General features: G+C 38.4%; 1 protein-coding gene and 1 non-coding gene across 10 annotated transcripts in view; both read right to left on the reverse strand.

The window, feature by feature from the left end:
• Raph1 (Ras association (RalGDS/AF-6) and pleckstrin homology domains 1) overlaps positions 1–23,463 on the reverse strand; it is an 89,718-nt gene that overhangs the window by 42,884 nt on the left and 23,371 nt on the right. For 8 of the 9 annotated variants that reach the window (XR_004768678.1, XM_035440975.1, XM_035440974.1 and 5 more), the window contains exons 2-5: positions 22,652–22,771; positions 12,024–12,129; positions 9,217–9,725; positions 3,222–3,302 (exon numbers count right to left, since the gene is read on the reverse strand). Coding sequence is in view for 8 of the 9 variants with exons in the window: in XM_035440975.1 (XP_035296866.1) it covers positions 3,222–3,302; positions 9,217–9,725; positions 12,024–12,129; positions 22,652–22,771 (816 nt within the window). In the remaining variant the exon portion in view is untranslated. The remainder of the gene's footprint in view (positions 1–3,221; positions 3,303–9,216; positions 9,726–12,023; positions 12,130–22,651; positions 22,772–23,463) is intronic. The other variant, XM_027397019.2, reaches the window with a different exon arrangement.
• On the reverse strand, positions 10,624–10,788 carry LOC113833111. Its single transcript, XR_003481750.1, has one exon. It is a non-coding gene; the product is annotated as a U1 spliceosomal RNA (small nuclear RNA).

Here is a 23,463-nt window from a genome sequence, read left to right on the forward strand (position 1 = left end):
GAATGCCAGGGCCTTTTAAGGGAGGGTAGATCCAGGTTCCTGTTATTTAAACTACAGGTGTCTGTGACAGCAGAAATGATGTCTAGAAACCAGAAGTTGAAATAAATTCTCCTTTAAATAAATACCTATGTTACTTGTCTCTCTCCCTTTAGTACTAGGCAGTCATACACTGCTCCTAACTCCTCGCTTTCAGAAGGAAGAAGGAATGAGCCTTCTCACTGGAGAAAGATGTAAAGGGAGTGAGAAAAGAGGTTTGTGTGTGCAGTTAACAGCCAGGGTGTCCTGGCACATGTTGCTGGTTAACAACTAGCCAGCGAGATAGCTCAGCACTTGTTGTGAAAGGCTAACAATGTGAATTTGACCCCCAGAACCCATGTAAAGGTGGAAGGGAAGAACCAACTTCACAATATTGTCCTCTAAACTCCATATACACACTGTGACACACATGCCCATACAAACACATGTAAATAAATAAATAAATAAATAAATAAATAAATAAATAAATGCCCCATGGCAGCGGCACATGCCTTTAATCCCAGCGCTCAGGAGGCAGAGGCAGGCAGATCTTTGTGAGTTCGAGGTCAGCCTGGTCTACAAAGTGAGTTCCAGGACAGCTAGTGCTGTTTCACAGAGAAACCCTGTCCTGAAAAACCAAAACAAACAAACACACAAATAAATAAATAAATAAATAAAACAAATAGCCAAGGCCTATATGTTTTCCTTTTCTCTTGCATTTATGATCTTCCTCTCTTTGCTCAGCCAGCTTTTAGATTCTAACATCAAGCCTGGAGTTAAAGGCAGTCACTTAGTACTTGCTCTCTCCACGATGCCCAGTTTGCATATCCCTAATAGTCCTCACTGCCCATTGACAACTACAATGAAGTGTGTTAGGTGGCATGGGAAGGAGGAGGGGAGTACCTATGCCAAAATTAGGGGCTTAGGAAAGTATTCAGGAAAATGTGTACAGTCTTGGAGGATGAAATGGAGGCTGGAAAGCATAGGATGACTAGAGGAAATGAAAAAAAAAACAAGCAAACACTTGAAATCAATGTTTCTCAGTACTGTCTTTAGCTTGGCATCTCAGAAAATGGTGAAGGTGTTTTGGGCATTCAGAATAAAGAGAAGAGGAAGGGTTAATAGTATTTATTGAGAAGTGGAAAGTGCCAGATGTCCTAAAGCATGACACAACATCACCTAAAAGTACTAACCCATCCCACAAGACATTTATGTCCTTCCATGGAAAATCATATAAAAGAAAATCCTTGTATACTCCAAAGTAATTTTATATAATATTAACTCTCAATGAATTTTGGAACACTTTGTCTTATGAAATAGGTTGAAGAAATTCTATACTTTTTATTTTATTATGTTTAGTAATGTCAAATATAATGGGTTTGATTAACTTTCGTGCATATAAACATGGTATTTTGCTTATACTCACCTTCCCTCTTAACTGTGCTGTCCCTACCCCTCCATGGATTCCTTTAAAACTTATTTTTATAAAACTGTTTATGATGACGTGAAACCATTACTAATGGAACCCTAGCTTAAAGTAAGAGCTGCCAGTATCACAACTGGCAATGTCAGTGTCATATATACCAAGATCTGAAATTTCTCTGAACAAAATTAAGGACAAATGCTATATTAGTAAAAATATGAAATGCAGGAATTTCATTGAGTTTCATAGTATAGACTGTTTAAAAATATTTCATATTATTTTAAGTATACCACAATGAGAAACATATGTTTTACAAAGTCAAATATCAAAAATCATTTCTTACTAACCCATCTCATTTAATCACTGTAACAACAGCAAGAAACTTATCTCAAGAGCCAGATAAGGCCTATAATCCAAGCACTTAGTATTGCTAAGGCAGGAAGAACTCAAAGAATTTTGTACTTTCCATTATCCCTACTTAGACTGTAATTGTCTTGGCACACCAGATCACTCAGTTAAGGTTATTTCCCTCATTTTCTTTCATGGTACACCAATATGTTGTATCTGTTACTTTCATGGCACATTTCAGTTCTGGGAGCCACTCACATTCCACTCTTTCTTCTTTTGGTATTTGTTAGCAAACACAGTACTGATCACTTCAGTGAGAATTCTAGATAAAGAGCAGGTAGATTTTTCCCTACTGTCTTACATCCTTCAATAGTGGCAGTCAAATATTTATGTATTAAATATTTTTATTACAAATTATTTGGGTTCTTTTATTTTTCATCCTAGGCATTAAGACATTGTATTCTTTTATATTGAAGGGATGTAGGTAGATCATGTTAACTGTGAATTTTGTTGGGGGCAGTAAAGGTAGTGTTACAAATTATTTGTTACTTAAAAAGGGGTGCTAGGATTAAAAGGACTGGGAGCTACTGCTGCAGCCAGAGACCAGACATTCAGTTAGGCAGCGGTGTAGAAGAGACACTGCACTTTATGAACCCAGCCTGAAGAATGGCTAAATCCATCAGGGCCTAAAGAAGCTGATGAAAGCCCTTGGAGTCAGAATTTTTAAAAATGGTTTTAATACAAAACACTTGTTGAAGGTAGTCTATCCTGAGTGTTAACATTCAATAGCACTGTATCAGACTGTTTTAATATGTGATATTCCTACTAAGGGGTAGTGACATATATAATTGCTATCATAAAAAAATTGCAGGAAAATGATGGTCTTAGAATATATCATATAGCTCAGAAAGAAAAACCTTGCATATACTCTCTCATATGCAGAACCCAGACAATAACATATGTATACAGGTAAACAAATGCACATGTGGGTACAGCATAACATGAAGAAAGAACACGAAAAGCTAAATTTTAGGGGATAAGGAAGGCTGAAAGCAGCAAATAGACATGAATTATTGAAGAAGACATAAAGCTAATTGTTTTTCTATTTTTGCCTGCCGTAGATTTTGTTTTATTTTTGGTGGTGGGGGATAAGTGCATAAAATATATTCAATAATGAAATTTTAAAATTTAATGTGAAGCTTCGCAGCTTCTCCATTCCAAATGCCTACTCTAACTATGGAAGCTCACTGATTTTGGGTCTGATAAATTTTGGTGTGCAATTTTTTTTAGTTTATAAGTCTTTTAAAATAAGTTTATTAGATAAAAAAGAAAAACTGTCATTATTATATGATCAGACATCATCAATTGGAATTCTAATGAATCTGTTTTCTTCTTTGGTATTTAAATAGCCCCATGCCATGTTTACAGAACTTACAGGTGTCAGTTCAGCCTGCTCTTCTGTGACGTCAGAGTGGTGCTTGGCCTGCTTACTGGGACATCTCAGAGAAATAGCATGCTGTGGAAATGGAGGAAGGAAAAAAAAATGACAGGTAATGAAGGTGAAAAGATCAGCTCTTCATCATGCAGGAAGAGAAATGGATCACTGAAATGAAATAAACAGTAATGAAACTAAATAGTCATAAAAAATGCAGGCAATTATTTTACTGTTCATTCTTTTACACAAAAAGTAAAAAATCAAGAACCAGATGATCCTAATCCTTAACAATTCAAGAATAGCCTTACTTCACTTCTAGACAATACAGCTCTGTCAGAATCACTAAGCTGCAATGTTGTGTCCAGAAGCAAAAATTTATGCTAATGAATCTTTGCTTGCCTTGGACCACTGGCAGTACTCTAAATCTCCTGCAAAGCCTGTACTAAGTCTCCTTATTTCTCAAGCTTCAGCTTTCCCCCTTACCTCTTCCCTTACAAAGAATATCACATCTCAGCCAGCAAAGTGTATTCTTTACTAAATTCACATTTCCCCCACCCATCCTTTCAAGTTTTATATGAATAAATAGCCTTCCCCTCAAGTTAAGCTTATTTCAATCTGACTCATTCCTCCTTCAGAATTCAGTGGCCCCATCAACCCACTAAGGCAAGGAAACGACAGCAAAATGTTCAACTCTCCTGGCTAACCTTCTTCTTGCCTCTTGTTTCTCTGTGTTGCCAAATTTCCTGAATCTATACTTGGCAACTTCCTAGCCACTCATTAATTCCTTCATTTTCTGCAAATCTTTCCCCTCAAAGATTTCAGCCTGTGAGTTGTAAAGCATTCTGTAATTAATCTTCAAAGTTATTGGTGACCTTGCATGTGTGATGCTGTGTTTGTATGAGCCTATGTGGGTCCTAGGTTGATGTCTGATGTCTTCTTCAATGTTTCACCTCACTTGCTGAGACATTGCCAAACTTGGAGCTCACCGATTTGGCAAGACTGGCTGGCTCCAAAGCCCCTGGGATCTACCTAATCACTACCCTCAGCCCTGGGGGTTACAAACTTGCATCATCATGCCCAGTTTATAGATGATGCTAGGGATCTGAACTCAGGTTCTCATGCTTGTCCAGCAAGTACTAAACTCACTGAGCTATCTCTCCAGTTCCCGATAATGACAATTTATCCTCTACATTCCTGTGTAGTGCTTAGACACTGAGTATCTATGCAAGATTTAAGTAATCATTTATGGAATGGATAACTAATTCTGCTTTGCTTTCTTGTCATATGCTTGGTCAGATAAAGACTTTTCACTTTTCTATGTAATATCCATTAAACATGTTCTTAGCACTGTTTCAGTTACCAAATCAATAAGGTCTATCAACTCTATATGGTAAATATAGTTCTCAGGAAATAGAAACAGTAGTAGCCATGACAAACAGAAAAGGGTCAAGACAAATGCAGCCAACTCTCAAGTAGTCTAGGGAAAAAATACAAATAAAATGAATAATAAGGCGAACATTCCAGACACAACAGGACAGATGCACATCTGAACTCAAGAGACTGTGGCAGCAGGAACAAGGTGTGCACAAGCTCAAGCCAGATGGGGTCCCAGCATTAAGAGGGGGAAGTGGACATGGGGCTCCATCACTAAAGAAACTGCCTGCAATTAATACCCTTTGGCAAAGGAAAACTCAGTTTTCCCCATTAGAATCTCACAGGGTATATTACTCACACCTCATGGCAGGCACCATGTCCAGGAGTAGTTGGTCAACACAAGATGAACTCAATGGTATTTCTATAGACTTTCTAACTCAACTTTGCTTTGTTTGGGCATTTTTTGCTTTGTTAGTCTTTGGCCTGTTTTGATGTTTATTTTGTGAGTTTTACTGGTGTGTGGCCATTTCTTGGTTTTTATTATTTTACTTTTGTTTAAGAGAGAAAGAGAAAAAGAACAAAGTTGGGTGGGTAAGGAGGATCTGGGAGGAACCGGGGGAGGGGAAAACATGATCAAATTATATTATTGTATGGAAATATTTTTAAGAAGTTTTAAAAAGTTGGAGTTGTCAGTGAAGAAGGATGTGATTGAAACAGTCGGAAGATTCCACCGTGAGGCATTCCAAAAGTCAAGAGGCTGCAATGAGAAAGAGGGCTAATGAGGGATTTCTACTCTTTCCAAATCCCACTAAATAAAGAGCTTTAAAAAAAATGACAAACTTACAAGGACAATCTCTGTAAGGTACAAAGTAGTAACATACTTGAAAGGCCCAATTAAAAGTGGAATGCAGAGCCAACACCAGAGAAAAGCAGAGTAGCACTAGAAGCCCTAGTCCTCAGAAGCAGTAGAAGTGACAGTGGGACTACAGATAGAAACTGTATTTGAGAAAGCAGTTAGTTCCTAGAGTTCCTTCTTTACTTGCCCATCAGTAATGGACTCACACTCAAATTGATACTCACTCATAGGACCCAACAGACTAGGCTACTGTTTGAGATGGGGTTCACTCAGTTCTGCAACCTCTGGCATGTCATCTTCAGAGGCAGTTCATGCTATTCACAAGAGACTTTTCTGAGGGGCCTATTAAATGATAGTTGTACGGGAAAGAGACCACATTGGTAATAACAGAAATGACCAGACTTGAGAAAACATCACACTCCACAGGAACGTCCTATCTCGTAGGAATCAATGTAAGCACTCAGGCCCTCCAGAGACATGTTCTTACTCACTTACAGAAGGTATACCACATGAGGAAGTCAGAGTCTAGGCCTTAGCATGTTCTTCAAGGCACTCGTCCTGTTCCGTATGAACTTACTACTCTGGGGGCAATTTTAAAGTAAACAATAATACCTGGTCACTTTTCTGAACAACCATTTTCTCTCTTATGCTTCAGGAATACAGAGCCTTGTATGTGCTAACTAAACACTCTGATCCTACCTAGAGATATTCTATAACCAATCTTTCAATCTGTTTTGTTTGAAACAGCATCTCGATCTACAGCCAGGCTGAAGAACTCACAGTTATCCTCCTACACTAGCCATCTATTAACTAATCTTAATTTAGTGTGTTTCCAAGAAAAAGATGTCAGGAAAAGGAAAACCCAAGGTCATTTTTTCCTGAAAAGAGGTTCTGACTTGCTATTAATTTTCTACCTAGAGGTAAAATTCTCAAATGGGAATGATTTTCTTTCATGGATATGTAAACATGCCTACAATTGGAAGGGAGCTAATGGCATCCACTGAGTAGAGGTTAGGGGTGCTTCTAAATATCTTACAATATCCAGGGTAGCCTCTCACAACCAAAATCCATGTAGCCAAAAGTGTCAGTTATATATGTGTTGAGAAATCTGATGGATCAGATGAAGTTCACACCGAGAAACAATCCCACATCCAAAGCTGTTCTTGTCCCTAGTAGCTGATGAGAAGCTGCTAGGCATATGCACTTCGTGCCAGAGACTGGCAGAATCTTCTCTGCAGAAGGTTAGTGGTCTGAGGGAAAAGACATAAATAATCCCAAATAAAAGACTAGGAGGAAAAAGAATTTTAAGAGGGAAGAAATGAATAGAACATTAACTCTGTTCAAGCTAACCAAGACTAAATCAACCACGATAAATTAGAGCTGAAGTGGTAAACACAGAGAAAAAGAAGTGTTTTGTCTGTTTTTTAAAAGCAAATTGCTATCCCTTAAAACTGTAAAGAATATACAGTTTTGCAGCAAACTCAAGTGTACAGCCATTACAATAAAAGCACAGAGTGTGCTGGAAGGGCTGGGGATTTAACTCAGTGGTAAGAGTGTGTAAGTGCTTGCCTAGCATAGGTAAGGCCCTGGGTTTGATCTATAAGACCACAAAAAGGAAAGGAAATAAACAACAATAACTAAATGTGAGACAGGGGAAGAAGGGAGAACTAGAAAGGATGGAGCAGGAGCAGAGAAGTGAAAGGTATTGTCCAAAGACAAGCCACATCTTCACTTTCCAAAGTCAGTACATAATAGAAACAGCAGGGAAGAAAAAAGATACAGAGATGTAAGTGTTTAATGACATGGAGATTAATAAAAACAAGCTCAAAGATTAGAAAGTGCTTATTTCTGGGAGCAGAATATGACATGTGTGTGGAAGAAAATACTTCATAAGTCTGATATTTAGTTCCATGTATGAAAAACTAATTATAATTTTTAAAATTATATTTGCTATTAAGACTATTTGATACATGGGTTTTGGGTCTAATGAGCTCATCTCAGTTTGTTCAATTTGAATCAGAACGCAGTATATCAAGAACAGAGGATATTGAAGCAAACTATTAAATCATTTTTTAAAATCACTTTGGACAAGGTAAAAGAGGAGGCCCGATAAGACTTTAAACCTCCCTGATTTACGTACCAAACCTCATGTTAAAAATATTATATTAAATACTATACCACCAAATATTGTTACCTTTGCCCATGGCTGTCACCAGATACCACTGATGTGTTTCCTGAGAGATGGGTCTTTTCACTTTATATTCTTTTACATTGTTTTATTTTACAGACAGAAAGACAGATATGGACAGGACAGGCAGTTAACAACCACAGCTATACAGAATATCATTAGTAATTACTTCATATCTGTTTTCACAAATTTTGGTCTAACTCAAAATAATAGGACAGAAAGGAGGTAATAACATACAAGACAAAGAAGATAAAAACACATCTCTAATAAAACACTGCTTACTCAAATCTCAGCAGGTAAATCTGACAGGCATGAAATGAAATGCTGGAAACTAGTGCTAAGTAGATTTCTTAGGTCATAAAGTAGACACTGGTTTTCTTCATAACGTAAAACCAGCTTTCAAATTCTTTACAGAATACAGACTGTAGACAAGATCCATTTTAGTAAGTGAGGGGTTTATTCTTTAGGTTCCTATAATTTGCTTACTTTCTTTGCAGTAACTCATTTGTAACCATGTTTAATGCTTTTTTTTTTTTTTTTTTTTTGGTGCCCCATAGTACCTAAAACAAAGCTAAGCTTCTGGGTAAATACCAAGAGTTCAAGAGTTACTGATTAAATTAATATGAAGAATTGAATCAGTCGGGCAAGGGATAGTCTAACAATGCCAGATAGTAAATTTCAAGTTTCTCTGTAATTCTTTCTATGATGTTTGACAATATTCCACATTAGTGCCAATAATGCATATACTCTTTTGTTTTGTATTAAAGTATATAAACACAAGCTCATTGGAAAGGCTGACTTTGTTCTGATCCATTCATTTTCTTTCTTGTTGCTACTATACAACAAAATTGCTACCATTTAGATGCCAAGAAATCAAGAGAGAAATATCTTTCATATGTTAATTTTATTATCACAAATCCATCTTACCCCAAAACACTCAGGAAAACATAATTTTACATCCCCCACATCACTTCTGTGTCTCTGAATCACCCTCTGAGGAAGAGAGGAAGGCAGACAGGTACTAGGAATTAAAAGTTTTCTTATGAAAAACTGATGTCTGGAGAAACTGAATAACTCACCTGAGTTCCATGGGTACCAAATGACAAAGAAGCAAGTTCTTGAAGTTCAGCTTTCTACTTACTCTACCACACAGACTAACCCTTTGATAATAGAATAAAGCAAATTCCAAATAGTAGAATCTTCAAAGACTACAATGAGGTTTTACGTGGCCTTATGGTCTCACTTTAATCATGTTAAAAACAATTATCAGTTTATTAAGCATTCATGGCTTTATAAATCACAATTCAATTTTTTAATCACGTGAAACAACTGGCATTAATTGAAGGGTTTTAATAAGTCAAAAGACAGAAACGGGGCTCTAACCTTCTTCTAACTAACTAACTCATCTCTGTGACACTACCCTGACTGGTGATAGACTACTTCTGTAGCCTTATTCAGCTGAGAAGTACTTTTGATAAATTTTTAAATGTTAAAGAAGAAAGTCAATTAAAAAAAAAAGACTAAAAAAACCCACTCATTTCTTTGTATTTTGAGGCCAAAAATTTCCATCTATTTACCTCAGTAATTGGCTGCCCCTGATGTGTTGTCAAATCCAGTTCTTGAGGGCGTATCACTTTGTCAATATCCAAAGAATCCATGCTAGAAGCTGCAGAAGTGATGCTTGAACGGGAGGAATTGCTAATAGAGCGTACTTCAGCATCACTCACGGTGCCAGCTGACGCAGTCCTTCTGTGCTGATTTGTCACTAAAGGCTTAGAATCTTCTACTACAGATTGCTGAGCAGCCTCATCCATGCTCAAGGAAGCCTGTTCTAATTGTGCAGTGATGTCATCCAGGGAGTAGTTAGCAGGGGAAGGTTTAGTTGTTCTAGTAGAGGAAGATGATAATCCTCTCAGGGTGCCATGTTTTGATGTCTGTCGGCTAACAGGTAGCTTCTGGGTGACTTTTGGTTCTGTGACTTGACGCTTACTATTTCCTGAGCCAATACTACTGAGCTCTTGCTCTATGGAGCAGAGATCGGCCATCAGGGCATCCAGATCCACAGTCTCTCCCTGATTCAGAGCTTCTACAAAGAAGACATAAATTTCCAGAACATAATCAAAATCTATACATTCTACTATAAATTAGCCACAGGCAATAGGAAAAAAGCAAAGAAATATATTCATTGGGTCTAAAACCACACAAATAAAGTACCTAGTAGGTTATGTTTTAAATTCTAAGAGAAATTTTAGAAGTAAATAGTCCATCTTTTAAGATCTCTGGTAAGGAAAATGAGGTTGTAAGTTCAAAGACAAAACACTTGTACTATTCCATAGTTTTAACCAAATCTCCCATGTAATTTTGCTCTGTTATGTTGGGTAGTTTTATGTCAACTTTACACGAGTGAGTCCTCTGAAAGGAGAGAACCTCAGCTGAGAAAATGCTTTCATAAGAGCTGGCTTTAGGGCATTTTTGTGGGTGAGGCCATCCCTGGGCTGATGGTCCTGGGATCTATAAGAAAGCAGGCTAAGCAAGCCATGGAGAACAAGCCAGTGAGCAGTACCCCTCCATGGCCTCTACATCAGCTCCTGACTCCAGATTCCAGCCCTATTTGAGGTTTTTTTTTCTTTCCTTTTTTTTTAAGGTACATAAAATCATATTTATTCATGGATTATTGATTGTCTTTATAGATAATACCAATGAGAATGTACAGCATACTTTCTGAATACATGATTGACACACAAAAGCCAGTTATCTCTCATTTTATCAGTCATTAATCCTTGGAATTTCAAATTCCAAAAAATGCTATTTTCTATAATAAGGAAGATGAAATAGTATATATGAGATACTAATTTTAAGGAAGATCCAAATAAGTACATGATTTTACTATTCTGGCTTAGTAGGTCTTGAACCAAAGATATCTTGGCAGTAAAGAGCATATCTAGATTCAAATCTTAGTTTTTATCTTTTTTTTTTTTTTCATTTAGGGGAGAGCATGCATACAGTCCCCCACAACAACAACTTACACAGTGGAGTTTACTGAATTTTGAGAACTTTCAGGGGTCAGCATATCTCAAGTATAGTAGATGAGCCTTGCTCTAGGAAACCTACATTCTTGACCATGGTCTCTTCCCTGCCAGGAAAAGTATAGAATTTATTCTTTTTTTTTTCCTCTCCAGTTCTTATTTAAATTAGAAACAAGATGGAAGATGGGAATCAGTATACCACAAGATCCACCAATCCCACTCTTAGGCATATACCCAAAAGAAGCACATTCATACAACAAGGACATCTGTTCAACGATGATCATAGCAGCATTATTTGTAATAGCCAGAACCTGGAAGCAACCTAGATGCCCCTCAACTGAAGAATGGATAGAGAAAATGTAGTACATTTACACAATGGAGTACTACTCAGTGGAAAAAAAAAAGAGGAATCTTGAAATTCGAAGGCAAATGGATGGAGCTAGAAGAAACCATTCTGAGCAAGGTAGCCCTGTCAGAAAAAGACAAACAGGGTATGTACTCACTCATATATGGATTTTAGACATAGAGCAAAGGATTACCTGTTTGAGTTTCTGTCCTGACTTTCTTCAACAATGGACTACAAAGTGGAAGTGGAAGTCAAATAAACCTTGTGCTTCGCAACTTGCTTTTGGTCATGGCATTTCGTTGCAGTAATGCAAACCCTAACTAAAACAATTACTAATATGGTCAATATCTAGGTAGATACAGTATTACTAAAAGAGAAAAGAACATAAAGAGAAAAGTCTAAAAAACTTTAAATGTTTATTTCAAACACTAAGAAGTGGCTAGGTACATTAAATAAAGTAAAGGTCATATGGGTTGATTTAAAATCACTAAGCATAATTTTCTTTGGACTCTAATAATCCAGTCAGAAAACAATGCAATCAGATTGCTGTGGGCTTTCTCATTAGCATACACAGTATCAAGTATTAAATACATGACAAGAAAATTATTTGTCATGTTCAGGTTGCTTTTTTCTTCTGGAACTCTTATGATTAATTTGAATTAATATGCACAAATCAAAACCAGAACTCAAGATGGAGAGATAGCTCAGTGGCTAAGAACATGTACTCTTCTTCCAGATGACCTGAGTTTGATTCCTAGCACCCATATTAGACGATTCACAACTACCTGTGACTCCATCTCTAAGAGGATCTGATAATTCTGGCTTCTGAAGGGATCTGCACTCATGTGCATGCCCCCCCCCCATTAATTTTAAAAAAGAGAAACAAAACTTAGTCAACTCAGTCAAGTTACAAATATAATTTTATACCGTTTAGATTTAGAATTGCATTTCTATTAGTCCTGTATTATAGAACTCAGTATATTATTTTAGACTTCACTTAATCAAACCTTACCATTCAAGTTGTATATGGAGAAACGGTAAGAAAAGTTGGCCATATTTGTTTCCTGACGAAGAGGAGATCTTTTCACTGGTTCTTTAGGCTTGTCAGAATCCAAACTCTTTAAAAAAAAAAAAAAAGAAAGAAAAGAAAGTTTAACAAGCAATATTAATGTGGGTTTCCATTATACAAAAAGATGAATGAACTGTCATACTGTTTCTATTACTGCAGTGAAACACCATAACCTTTAAAAAAGCAACTTGGGGAGGAAAGGGTTTATCTGGCTTACGCTGCCACATCCATCACTGTTCATCATCGAAAGGAGTCAGGGTTAGATAGGAACTCAAACACAGCACGAACCTGGAGGCAGGAGCTGATGCAGAGACCATGGAGGTTGCTGCTCAGTGGCTTGCTCCCTATGGCTTGCTCAGCCTGTTTTCTTATAGAACCCAGAAACACCAACCTAGGGATGGCACCACATGAGCTGGACCCTCCTCCATCAATCACTAATTAAGAAAATGCACTACAGGCTTACTTGAAGCCCCATCTTATGGAAACATTTTCTTAATTGAGGTTCCCTTCTCTCAAAAGACTTTAGCATATGTCAGGCCAACATAAAACTATCCAGCATACATATTAACAAAGCTAAAGTTTCTTATAAATGATAGCCCCATAGAAAAACATAACTGGTTTTCATTAGTGATCTCTCATTTCTAGATATATACTTACTTTTAGGATACCTGAAACTCAGAATTGTCAGGGTAAATACCTTTGCAAATACATTGTTTAGTCAACGACATCATTCTACATAAATTCACTGTGAAATAATCTAAGTATACGAATACAGACATGGTAAAGGACCACGAAGAGAGTTTTGGAAGCTCTTTCCTCAAAGGGTTGTTTCTGATCTAGCATAGCCTCATCCATGTATAAAGGCAAAGTGCAATCTTAATCTTTAATTTTATTCATTCATTCACTCACTCATTTCCTTTTGTGATGCTGGGGACTGAACCTAAGGCCTTGTGCATAGCAGACACTTGAATCTACCATTAGATTATACTTCTAGCCTTTACCTACCTTACTGTAGCCTTTCTACAGTAAGGAAAAGATATCTAAACAGAAAATTACAACAACAAAGAGAAGAGAAAGAAAAGAAATTCAACTATTTAAAGTTAGAATAGAAAAAATTAAAGTTAAAATAGTCTTTTACAATCAGTTTCTATATAAATGTTGTATCGAATAAGCTTCAAGTTTTAAAAAAAGAACTTCAGTGTTGGGTGTAGTGGTGCATACCTTTAATCCCAGCACTTTGAAGGCAGAGGCAGGATAATCTATCAAGAGCCTTAGGGGTCCAGCCCCAAGACTCTCTATTCAGGGCTCAAATTGGACTCAACAGCATGTGAAAGGCTTTTTTCTTTCGGTTCTGAGGGAGAACAAATGAACTCTCTCACTATGTGCTTTTCTGAACCAGTCTCTTTTTTTGTTCTGTCTTTATACTAATTCTCCTGTCCTAATTCTAATTCTTCCTAGTCTTTTCTCCTCACTTCTCCTCTTATCTAAAAATTCTTCTTATTCCAGGAGCCTTAAAGTGATTTTAAAAAAAAATATAAGAGTAACTTCTCATTGGTCAAAAGCACATTCCTAGGGTAAGCAATAGGGAGCTGAGTCATTGCCATGACAACACAAAGTTCCAAGGTTACAGGAGTAAGAACATGACCAGATTTGGGGGAAGGGGAGGCACACACAGTGCCCAGTGACAAACTTTGAAATTATAGGTCTATTGTTAACAGACTTGGCAAGCAAAGAATTAGCATGCTTTTCTTAGGGTGCTTTGTGTAGTAACCTGGTTAGACATCTGTGATTCTGACTTTGTACATAGTTGTAAAGTTTTAAACTTATGATCTATTTACAAAAGCCTTTAGCCTAGTTTGAACTTGGTCTGAAGTGAAAGTGAGCTAACTGTGTGCAGTTAAATCTGAGCAAAAGGAACAAGCAGGCTTTTGAGTACCTACAATTCTAGTGGGACAATTAGATCTAGTTATGAAACATGTATGTATGTTTTCCATATATCAAAATTATACAGCTAAATAAAAAGTCATCTTCCTGAGCACCCACAGATATATGTGCCCAGTAGATGGAATATGTTCATGAGATCAACACACAAGTAGTGGGAAAACACGCAAAGCCATTCGTAGGGAAGAAATGAAGTGACACATGAAAGAAATTACAGATACAGGCAATTGGTTTTCAGAGTCAGTGGTCCTGCCTTGCTAGACAGGATTCATCAGAGTCTGGTGGGTCGACACCTGAATTATCAATTGCCATATGCTCTATGTTCCTATGGCCTCTGAAAATAATCTCTGCATTTGAGGCAGCCTGGTCTACAGAGAAAGTCCCAGGACAGCTAGGGCTACACAGAGAAACCATGTTGGGAAAACAAAACAAAAAAGAACTTCATGTATTCTACTTATAGAATCATAAAGTTACATCATTAGAATGCTATCTTCATTAGTCACATATCTCAAGACTTTGATAATTCATACAAATAGTGCCCATCTTGTTTTTGTTGCTTTAGAGAGACTCTCCTGTAGCCCAGGCTGGCCTAAAACTCACTGTATGTAGCAGAAAGTGACCTTAAATGAAGATGACCTCTAGAGTGTTGTGATTATAGTTATATTGCTACCTACCACACCTGTGTTATGAGGTCCTAGGAAAGGCACCTGGTCTCTGTGTTGCTAGGGAAGCACACTACCAATTAAGCAGCACTTCCAGTCTCCATTCTGTTTTTAAAGATTTACTTTTATGTATGAGTATGTGCAGGCAGTATTCATGGAGGCTAGAAGAGGAAGTTGGGTTGGGTCCCCTAGAACTGGAGTTATAGACAGTTATAAGCCGCCACTTGGGTGCTGAGAACCAAACTTGTGACCTCTGCAGAACAGCTAGTGCTCTTGACCACAAAGCCCTTTCTCTCTTCATCCTGGTTTTTTTTTTTTTTTTTGGTTTTTCGAGACAGGGTTTCTCTGTGTAGCTTTGGAGCCTATCCTGGCACTCTGGAGAGCAGGCTAGCCTCAAACTCACAGAAATCCATCTGCCTGCCTCTGCCTCCTGAGTGCTGGGATTAAAGGCGTGCACCACCAATGCCGGGCTTCTTCATCCTGTTTTTAAAGCTACCAAATAAATGTGATCCACAACCGACTCGGTGCCTTATTAAAAACTCAAAAAGCAGCTAAGAAATTCTCCTTTAACCTCAAGCTTTATTCTCCAGAAGCAATTTTAATTACTCCTTTCAATAGAGCTGAAGGGAAAAATATTTTCTATAAAATAACATGACTATAACTGAAGACCTATGAAAAGTCAACCTCATTTTCAGCTTAAATACATGAACATGTATTTTAATTACCTGTCCATGGAGCTGAGGCAACAAAGGAAATTTGGAGAAACACTTGTTTGGTAATATAATATGGTAATTTTTAACCCTTGAGGAAGTTGCTAAGAATTTACAAAAACCTACAGATCTTCTCCCAGAAAAATGGATAGCATAAATTTTTTGCAACTCTTTTAGAATTATCAACTACTTAAATCTTATGTTTGATTAACCATTAACATTGAATATATGCACAGGTAAGTAACCCTGTAGTGAACTAAGGGTTACTAAGTAATGAAATAAATCTGAATCTTAGCAAGTCAACTGTTTCTCTCTCTCTCTCTCTCTCTCTCTCTCTCTCTCTCTCTCTCTCTCTCTCTCTCTCTCTCTCTCTTTCTTTTTTCTTTTTTCCTGAGACAAGGTTTCTCTGCGGCTTTGGAGGCTGTCCTGGAACTAGCTCTTGTAGACCAGGCTGGTCTCGAACTCACGGAGATCGGCCTGCCTCTGCTTCCCAAGTGCTGGGATTAAAGGCATGCACCTCCACCACCCGGTTCAACTATTTCTTAAAATGTCTATAAAAACCAACATGTTAACACGAAGTCATAATATGCAACGGTTTTGTTTCTAACGACAGATTTCTATGATAAAACGTTAGGCAACTTAAAATACATGTGAGAATATAGTACCAAGAGAGAGAAATGCCATCTGAGTGAGTTCCTATTTCACCTAGGGCAGCTTGACTCATTCCTACCTGTTTTTCTCTTTGTGGCCTGTTACTCAAACACAAAACCACCTGGTCACAGACATCCTACCCAACATACAGGCTGGCCCTTGGATAATTTCCTTCATACACTATCATTTCTATGTCTTCTGTTTTGTTTCTTTCTTCCTAGCTGTTTTAATTTTCTGTTGCTGTGTAAAAACATCACAACAGAGACAACTTATAGAACACAGAGTATATCTGGGTTTAGGGTTTCAGAGGGACAAGAGTTGGTCCATCAAGGCAGAGAATGGGTCAGTAAGAGCAAGAAGCTGCGACATCACATCTTTTACCACAGATTCAAGCAAAGAGAGTAAACTAGAAGAGGTGTGTCTTAGGGTTTCTATTGCTGTGAAGAGATACCATGACTATGGCAACTCTTATAAGGAAAGCATTTAATAGGAGTTCCAGAGGTTCAACCCATTATTATCATGGTGGGACATGTCAGAATGCTGGAGAAGTAACTAAGAGTCCTTCATCTTGCAGTCAGGATGTCGACTGACACATTAGAAGGTATCCTGAGTATAGGAATTATCAAAGCCCACCCCCACAGTGACACAGTTCCTCCACCAAGGCCAGACCCATTTCCTATGAGATTATGGGGACAATTACTTTCAAACTACCACATTCCACTCTTTGGCCTCCATAAGCTTGTAACAATATCATAATGCAAAATGCATTTAGTCCAACTTCAAAAGTCCCCATAGTCTATCATAGTCTCAAAAACGTTTAAGTCCAAAGTTCAGACTCTTCTGAGATTCATGCAATCCCTTTACCGTAATCCTCTATAAAAATCAAAATAAAAAAGCAGACCATATACTTCCATCCTATAATGACACAGGATATACATTACCATTCCAAAATGCAAGGAAGGGAGCATAGTGAGGAAATACTGTTCCAAAGTAAGACTGAAACAAGCTGGGCAAACTCTAAACTCTGCATTTCCATGTCTGATGTCAAAACATTCTTCAGATCTCCAACTCTTTTCAGCTTTGTTTAATGCAATGCACTTGTTTCTCTTGGGCTGGTTCCAATCCTTGTTAGCAGCTTTCCTTGACAGGTATCCCACAACTCTAGCATCTCTAACATCTTGGGGTCTCCAAGGCAATCCAGGCTTCAACTTCACAGCTTCACACAATGGCTCTCTATTAGGCCTCCATTCAGGGACACCCTTGACACATGTCTGGCCTCTGAGGCTTTCTTTAGGTATGGAGGCAAATTCCATAACCTCTTCCTTCTATCCTTGACTCTAAAGCCAGAGCTATATGGCTGAAGCTGCCAAATTCTGCTGCTTGCTGGGGCTGGAACATAGCCCCCTTGTTCAATTACATGTTCACCAGCTTTCTGTCTTTCACTAAGCTTAGCTGTCTTGAAACTTGTTCTGTAGACCAGGTTGACCTCAAACTCAGAGAGCCACCTGCCTCTGCCTTCCAAGTGCTGGGATTAAAGATGTATGCCACCACCACATCCAGCTCTAAACTTTTCTTTAATTTACAAATTGGAAATTTAGCAGGATGGGATTTTGCCCTGAGGTCACCCCCCCCCTTTCATTTCTTGATCTATTTATCTCCTTGAACACAAGACTCCTTGAATACCACTTTTTGGTGTTCCTTTTCTCCTTAAATTTTACATTTTGTAATTTACCCTGCTCAGCTTGATAATTATAAATCTTCATTAGAGTTGCTAGTAATATCCACACAACAGAATCTACACTAGGCTGTTAGAGATTTCTTCTGCCAATGGAATTAATTCAAAATTCTTCATTTTAGCCTCAGGTAGACTCTTCAGACAAGGGCAAAAGGCAGCAACATTTTTCACCAAAATATTACAAGAACAGTCTTTAGACAATATACTAAAATTCTTCTCCTCCAAAGCCTCTTGAGATCTACACGGTAGAAAGAACCAACTCCTACAAGTTCTCCTCTAATCTCCAAAAACTCCATGGCATGGGTAACTTACCCCTCCACATATAACATAAATATGGAATAAAAAAAAAGATAAAGAGACGAGATATGATGGCTAATCTTGGTTGTCAATTTGACTACATCTGGAATCAAATAAAACTCAAGCAGCTGGTCACAACTGTGAAGGGCTTTCTTGATTGGATTATTTGAGGTGGTCAGACATATCCTAAATGTGGACCACACCTTCTGGTGGCAGCCCACTTAAAAGGACGTGGAAGAAGGAAACTTTTGCTTTTTGCTTGATTGCTTACCTTCTCATTGGCAAGTTCATCTATCCTGTGGCTGAGGCATTCCTTTGCTGGTATTAGAATCTACTTCGTTAGGATTCCAACATAGACTGAGGACCAGCAGCTCTCTAAGAAACCCTCCAGGTCTCCAGCATCAGATGAGGACTGCTGAGACATCCACCTCATAGACTGAACAACTACTGGATTCTTGGCCTTTCCACCAAGAAGCAGCCATTGCTGGCTAGATCACAGCCTGTAAGCCACTCTAATAACCCTCACCCTTAATATGTATGCTTTCATTCTGTCCTGTTCTTTTAGAGAATGCTGACTAACCCTCCAGATGTCAACCTCTGGACTGTATATACATGTGTACACACACACTCACACACACGCACGCACGCACACCTCCCCCTGCCACTTGCAGAGTAGGAAATTAAACAGAAATAGTTTGGCACCTATAGACATTAAAAGACATTTTGACAAAAATAACATCTTTTCTGATTACAAAGCTTGTAGTAATTTGAATGAGAATGGCCCCTATAAGCTCAGTTCCCATTTGGTGGACCAGATGAAAAATGATTAGGAGGTATGGCCTTGTAGGAAGAGGTGTATCACTGCCAGTGGGCTTTGAAGTTTCAAAAGACTACCTAGGCCCAGTTTCTCTCTCTTTGCCTCCTGCTGTGGATCAGATGTTAGGACTCAGCTACATCTCTGGTTCTATGCCTACCTGCCTGCCTGCCTCCTGCCATGATGACTGTGGACTCACTTTCTGAAACTGATCACTAGCTAAACCAACCATAGAGGGCTGGAGGTCTGTACAGACAGGAAGTGAGATGGCTGGGAGGAGACAGGAACTCAGTCTCTTTTCAGTCTGAGGATTTTGTAGAGGTAAGAGCTCTAGGGGCTGGCTGCTTCTCTGATCTTTCAGCTTTCATCCCCTAATATCTGACTCCAGGTTTCTCCTGGTATACCCCAAATTGAATGCTTTCTTTTATAAGTTGTCTTGGTCATGGTGTCTCTTTATAGCAATAGAATAAGACAGAGAAGAAACAAAATAATCCACATGAAATCCTAGCAGAATTGAAAACATTTTCCTCCAAATCTAGCAGTAATAGACTATAGATACAAATGTATCTGCCTTTCAAACTAATCCACAGCTAAGAAGTAAGCTAGAACTTTAAGTATTCATCTTATTTTTCCATTAGCTATGCAATCCTGTACTTATGCATTCCCAAAGAAATTATTTAAACATAAATAAACTCTAATGCTCTCATTATTATGAAATTAAATTTATTTTAATATGACCATTTTAAAATATTACATACTGTATATTAACCAAGGAAGTAAACATTGCATCTTTTTATTCTAAAAAGCATTCTGGCATAGGGGACAATGGCTTAGCAAGTAAAATGCCTGCCATGAAAACCTGGCCCCTGAATTCAATCCCAGGAATCCACATAAAGTTTATATGGAAAAACAAAAACCCCAGGATAGCCAAAGCAACCCTGTACCATAAAGGAACTTCTGGAGGCATCACCATCCCTGACTTTAAGCTCTACAATAGAGCTATGGTAATGAAGACAGCGAGGTATCTGTTCAATTACGTTCATAGCAGCATTATTTGTAATAGCCAGAACCTGGAAGCAACCTAGATGCCCCTCAACCAAAGAATGTATAAACAAAATGTGGTTCATTTACACAATGGAGTACTACTCAGTGGGGGAAAAAAACAATGACACCTTGAAATTCAAAGGCAAATGGATGGAATTAGAAGAAACCATCCTGAGTGAGGTAACCCAGACACAGAAAGAAAAACATGGTATGTACTCACTCATAAATGGATATTAGACATAGAGCAAAGGATAACCAGCCTATAATCCACAACCACAGAGAAGCTAGGAAGCAAGGAGGACCCTAAGAGAGACATACATGGACCCCCTGCCTCAGAAGGGGGAGGGGGAGGGAGGCAGGAGAAAGAGGAGGAGAGAATGGGGGGCGGGAAAGAACATAAAGGATCAAGAAGGTCAAGCTGGGGGAAGAATAGAAAAGGAAAGCAAGGTAAGAGATACCTTAATATAGGGAGTCATTATGGGCTTAACGAGAAATCTGGCACTAGGGAAATCTCCAGGGATCTACAAGGATGACCCTAATTAAGAATCTAAGCAATAGTGGAGAGGCTATCCTAAATGCCCTTCCCCTACAATGAGACTGATGACAACCTTGAATGCTATCACAGAACCTTCATCCAGTAGCTGATGGAAGCAGTAGAGATTCACGGCTAAGCACTGAGCTGAACTTCTGGAATCCAATTGTAGAGAGGGATGAGGGATGAGCAAAGGGGTCAAGAACATGCTAGGGAAACCCACAGAAACAGCTGACCTGAGCAATTGGGAGCTCACAGACCCTAGTCTGACAGCTTGGGAACCAATATAGGACCAAACCAGGCCCCTGAACATGGGTGTCAGTTGGGGGGCCTGGGCAATCTATGGGGCCTCTGGAAGTGGAACCAGTATTTACCCCTAGTGTACAAATGGGCTTTGGGAGCCAATTCCCTATGGAGGGATACTCTCTCAGCCTAGATACATGGGGGAGGGCCTAGGTCCTACCCCAAATGATGTGACAGACTTTAAGGATCCCCCATGGGAGGCCTCACCCTCTCTGAGGAGAGGATGAGGGGTAAGATGGGGGTTTGTGGGGGGAATGGGATGATGGGAGGGAGAGGGAACTGGGAATGGAATGTAAAATAAGATTGTCTTAAATTTAAATGAAAATTAATTAAAAAAAGAAAAACCAACCAACCACTCACCACACTGCCAGCAACAAGAAATCTACAATCCAATAAAACAAAGAAAAAACAAACCAAAACAAAAAAATATGAGCCAGAAATACAAACAATATGTCATAAAGAATATTTAAATTTGAAAAAATATGTCAAAATTTAGATTTTTAAACTTTAGACTTTAAAATTGTTTACAATCTCAAATTTGTGAAAGATATTAAGTCACCTCTCATATAAACAGAAATCCTGTAAAAGAACTGTGATGGAGGAAGTCTTTCTGTGTATATGTTTGTCTTATTGGTTGATAAACAAAGCACTGTTGGCCAACAGGGAAGCAAGATAGGTAGGGCTAGGAGTCGAGGAGGATTCTGGGAAATGTAGTAAAGAGGAGAGTCTCCATGTGATGGGGGGTGAGAGGACGCATGCCAATGGCATCCTCGATAAGTCTTTATAAAATATATAGATTAATGGTTATGGTTGATACTTAAGACAGAGCTAGCAAATAAGAAATCCTAGTCATTGGCCAGCAGCACTGTAACTAATATTAATCTCTCTGTGTTATTTGGGGGCCCTAACATGGTGGCAGAACTCAGGCAACTGGCAGAAAGAGTTATCGTTACAGAACTGTTTTTTTAAACCCTTAGAATAACCACAGAAACCGGCATTGGTGGTGCATACCTTTAATCCCAGCACTCTGGAGGCAGAGACAGGTGAATCTCTGTGAGTTCAAGGCCAGCCTGGTCTACAGAGTGAGTACCAGGATAGGCTCCAAAGTCACAAAGAAACCCTGTCTCAAAAAACCAAAACCAAAACCAAAACCAAACTAAAAGCCCACAGAAAAGGGGCTAGAGAGATGGCTCAGAAGGTAAAGTACTTGCAAGCATGAGGACTTACATTTGACTCCCAAACCCAAATCTCAATGATGGGCACTTGTAATCCTAGCCATGGGTAGGCAGATATAGGAAGAATCCCCAGGTCTAGCCTAATTGGTAAGCATTATGTCAATGAATATCTTATCTGGTGACTTCCTCTTAGGGAGCCCATACCCATACTTTCCTACTTTCTTTTGAGCACTCCCCCCCCCTTTTCTAGTCCTGGTGCTTAAGCTTATAATAAACTCATCTTTAATAAAAATCTCCAGCTCTGCTTCACTAAAAAGGGAGTGCTTAGCGGGGAAGAAGAGGAGAGAGAATAAGGATCCTATGTTTCAAAGAAGTGGTGGCCTTCCAAGAAGAAACCTTGAGGATATCCTCTGGTCTCAGCCTGCCCATACATGTTCACACAGACAAACATATATAATACACACACACAGACAGACATACACAGACACACACACAGACACACACACGTCCCTATAAGAATATACAAATAATAACCACAGAAGATACGATCTTGCATTGTAAAGTTTCTATTCATCTATCTGTTAATGTTTCTTTTAGCAATATTTTAAAATTTAGCCTGCACCCACATCTTTTGTCTGTACATTAAACTTTAAACATGTAGAGATAGCTTTAAAATTTCAACCAGCTTTTCAAGTAATATTTCTAACCTGAGTAAGTTTGTCCAGTTCCCCAAGCCAGGCTCCAAACATTTTATCCAGGTCCTGATCTTCCTTGTCACTGTCTTCTTCCGCACCATGGTCAATTTCTTCATCTGATAATTGCTCCATCTGAAATACAGGCATTTGTGATCAATGAGCAGCAGTTACAAATTTAACTTAAAAATTATTCGGTACAAGTCTGATATATGACGTGACTTTCTGAAATCAAATCTTCTAAATTAGATTATAACATAAGAAAATAGAAATGATTAATGAAGACAATGTTGACAAGCAGAATAAGGAAGGAATCCTCAGTTCTTTAAGGAACAGATAAGCCTGGGAGGTCAGTTCCCTATAGAAAGGCAAACTATCAAATATGATTCAATTCACAAATAACAATTTCAAAAATAGAGTACTCCTTTCAGCTATCAGAAAGTGTAACTATAGTGTCAGTCTCTCTGCTGATTGGCTCTGTAATACTCCAAATATAGTTTCAAAGACTTCAACAGAATTTCATAAATATTAGGCTATGTATTTTGCAGACTATATTAAGATTTCATTTAAATTTCCTGATTTGTCGAATGAAGGACAACTATGTTCAGAAACACTGAACAGACTGTACCTCAAATCATGTACCAACATACAGAGTTACTGAAGACATAAAGTCCAAAGTCACTGGCAGGTAAACAAAGCTCTGCAAAATTCTAGCCTTTAGGGACCTCCTGCCACCATTTCCTGCTTCCTCATTCCTCCAGTTTTCTAGACTCAACTATCTTGCTTGCTGGAACATACAGACTTGCTCCAACCTCCAGCCTCTTCAA

This window comes from Cricetulus griseus, chromosome 2 (assembly GCF_003668045.3).
Source record: "Cricetulus griseus strain 17A/GY chromosome 2, alternate assembly CriGri-PICRH-1.0, whole genome shotgun sequence".
In the NCBI taxonomy this organism is placed as follows: domain Eukaryota; kingdom Metazoa; phylum Chordata; class Mammalia; order Rodentia; family Cricetidae; genus Cricetulus; species Cricetulus griseus.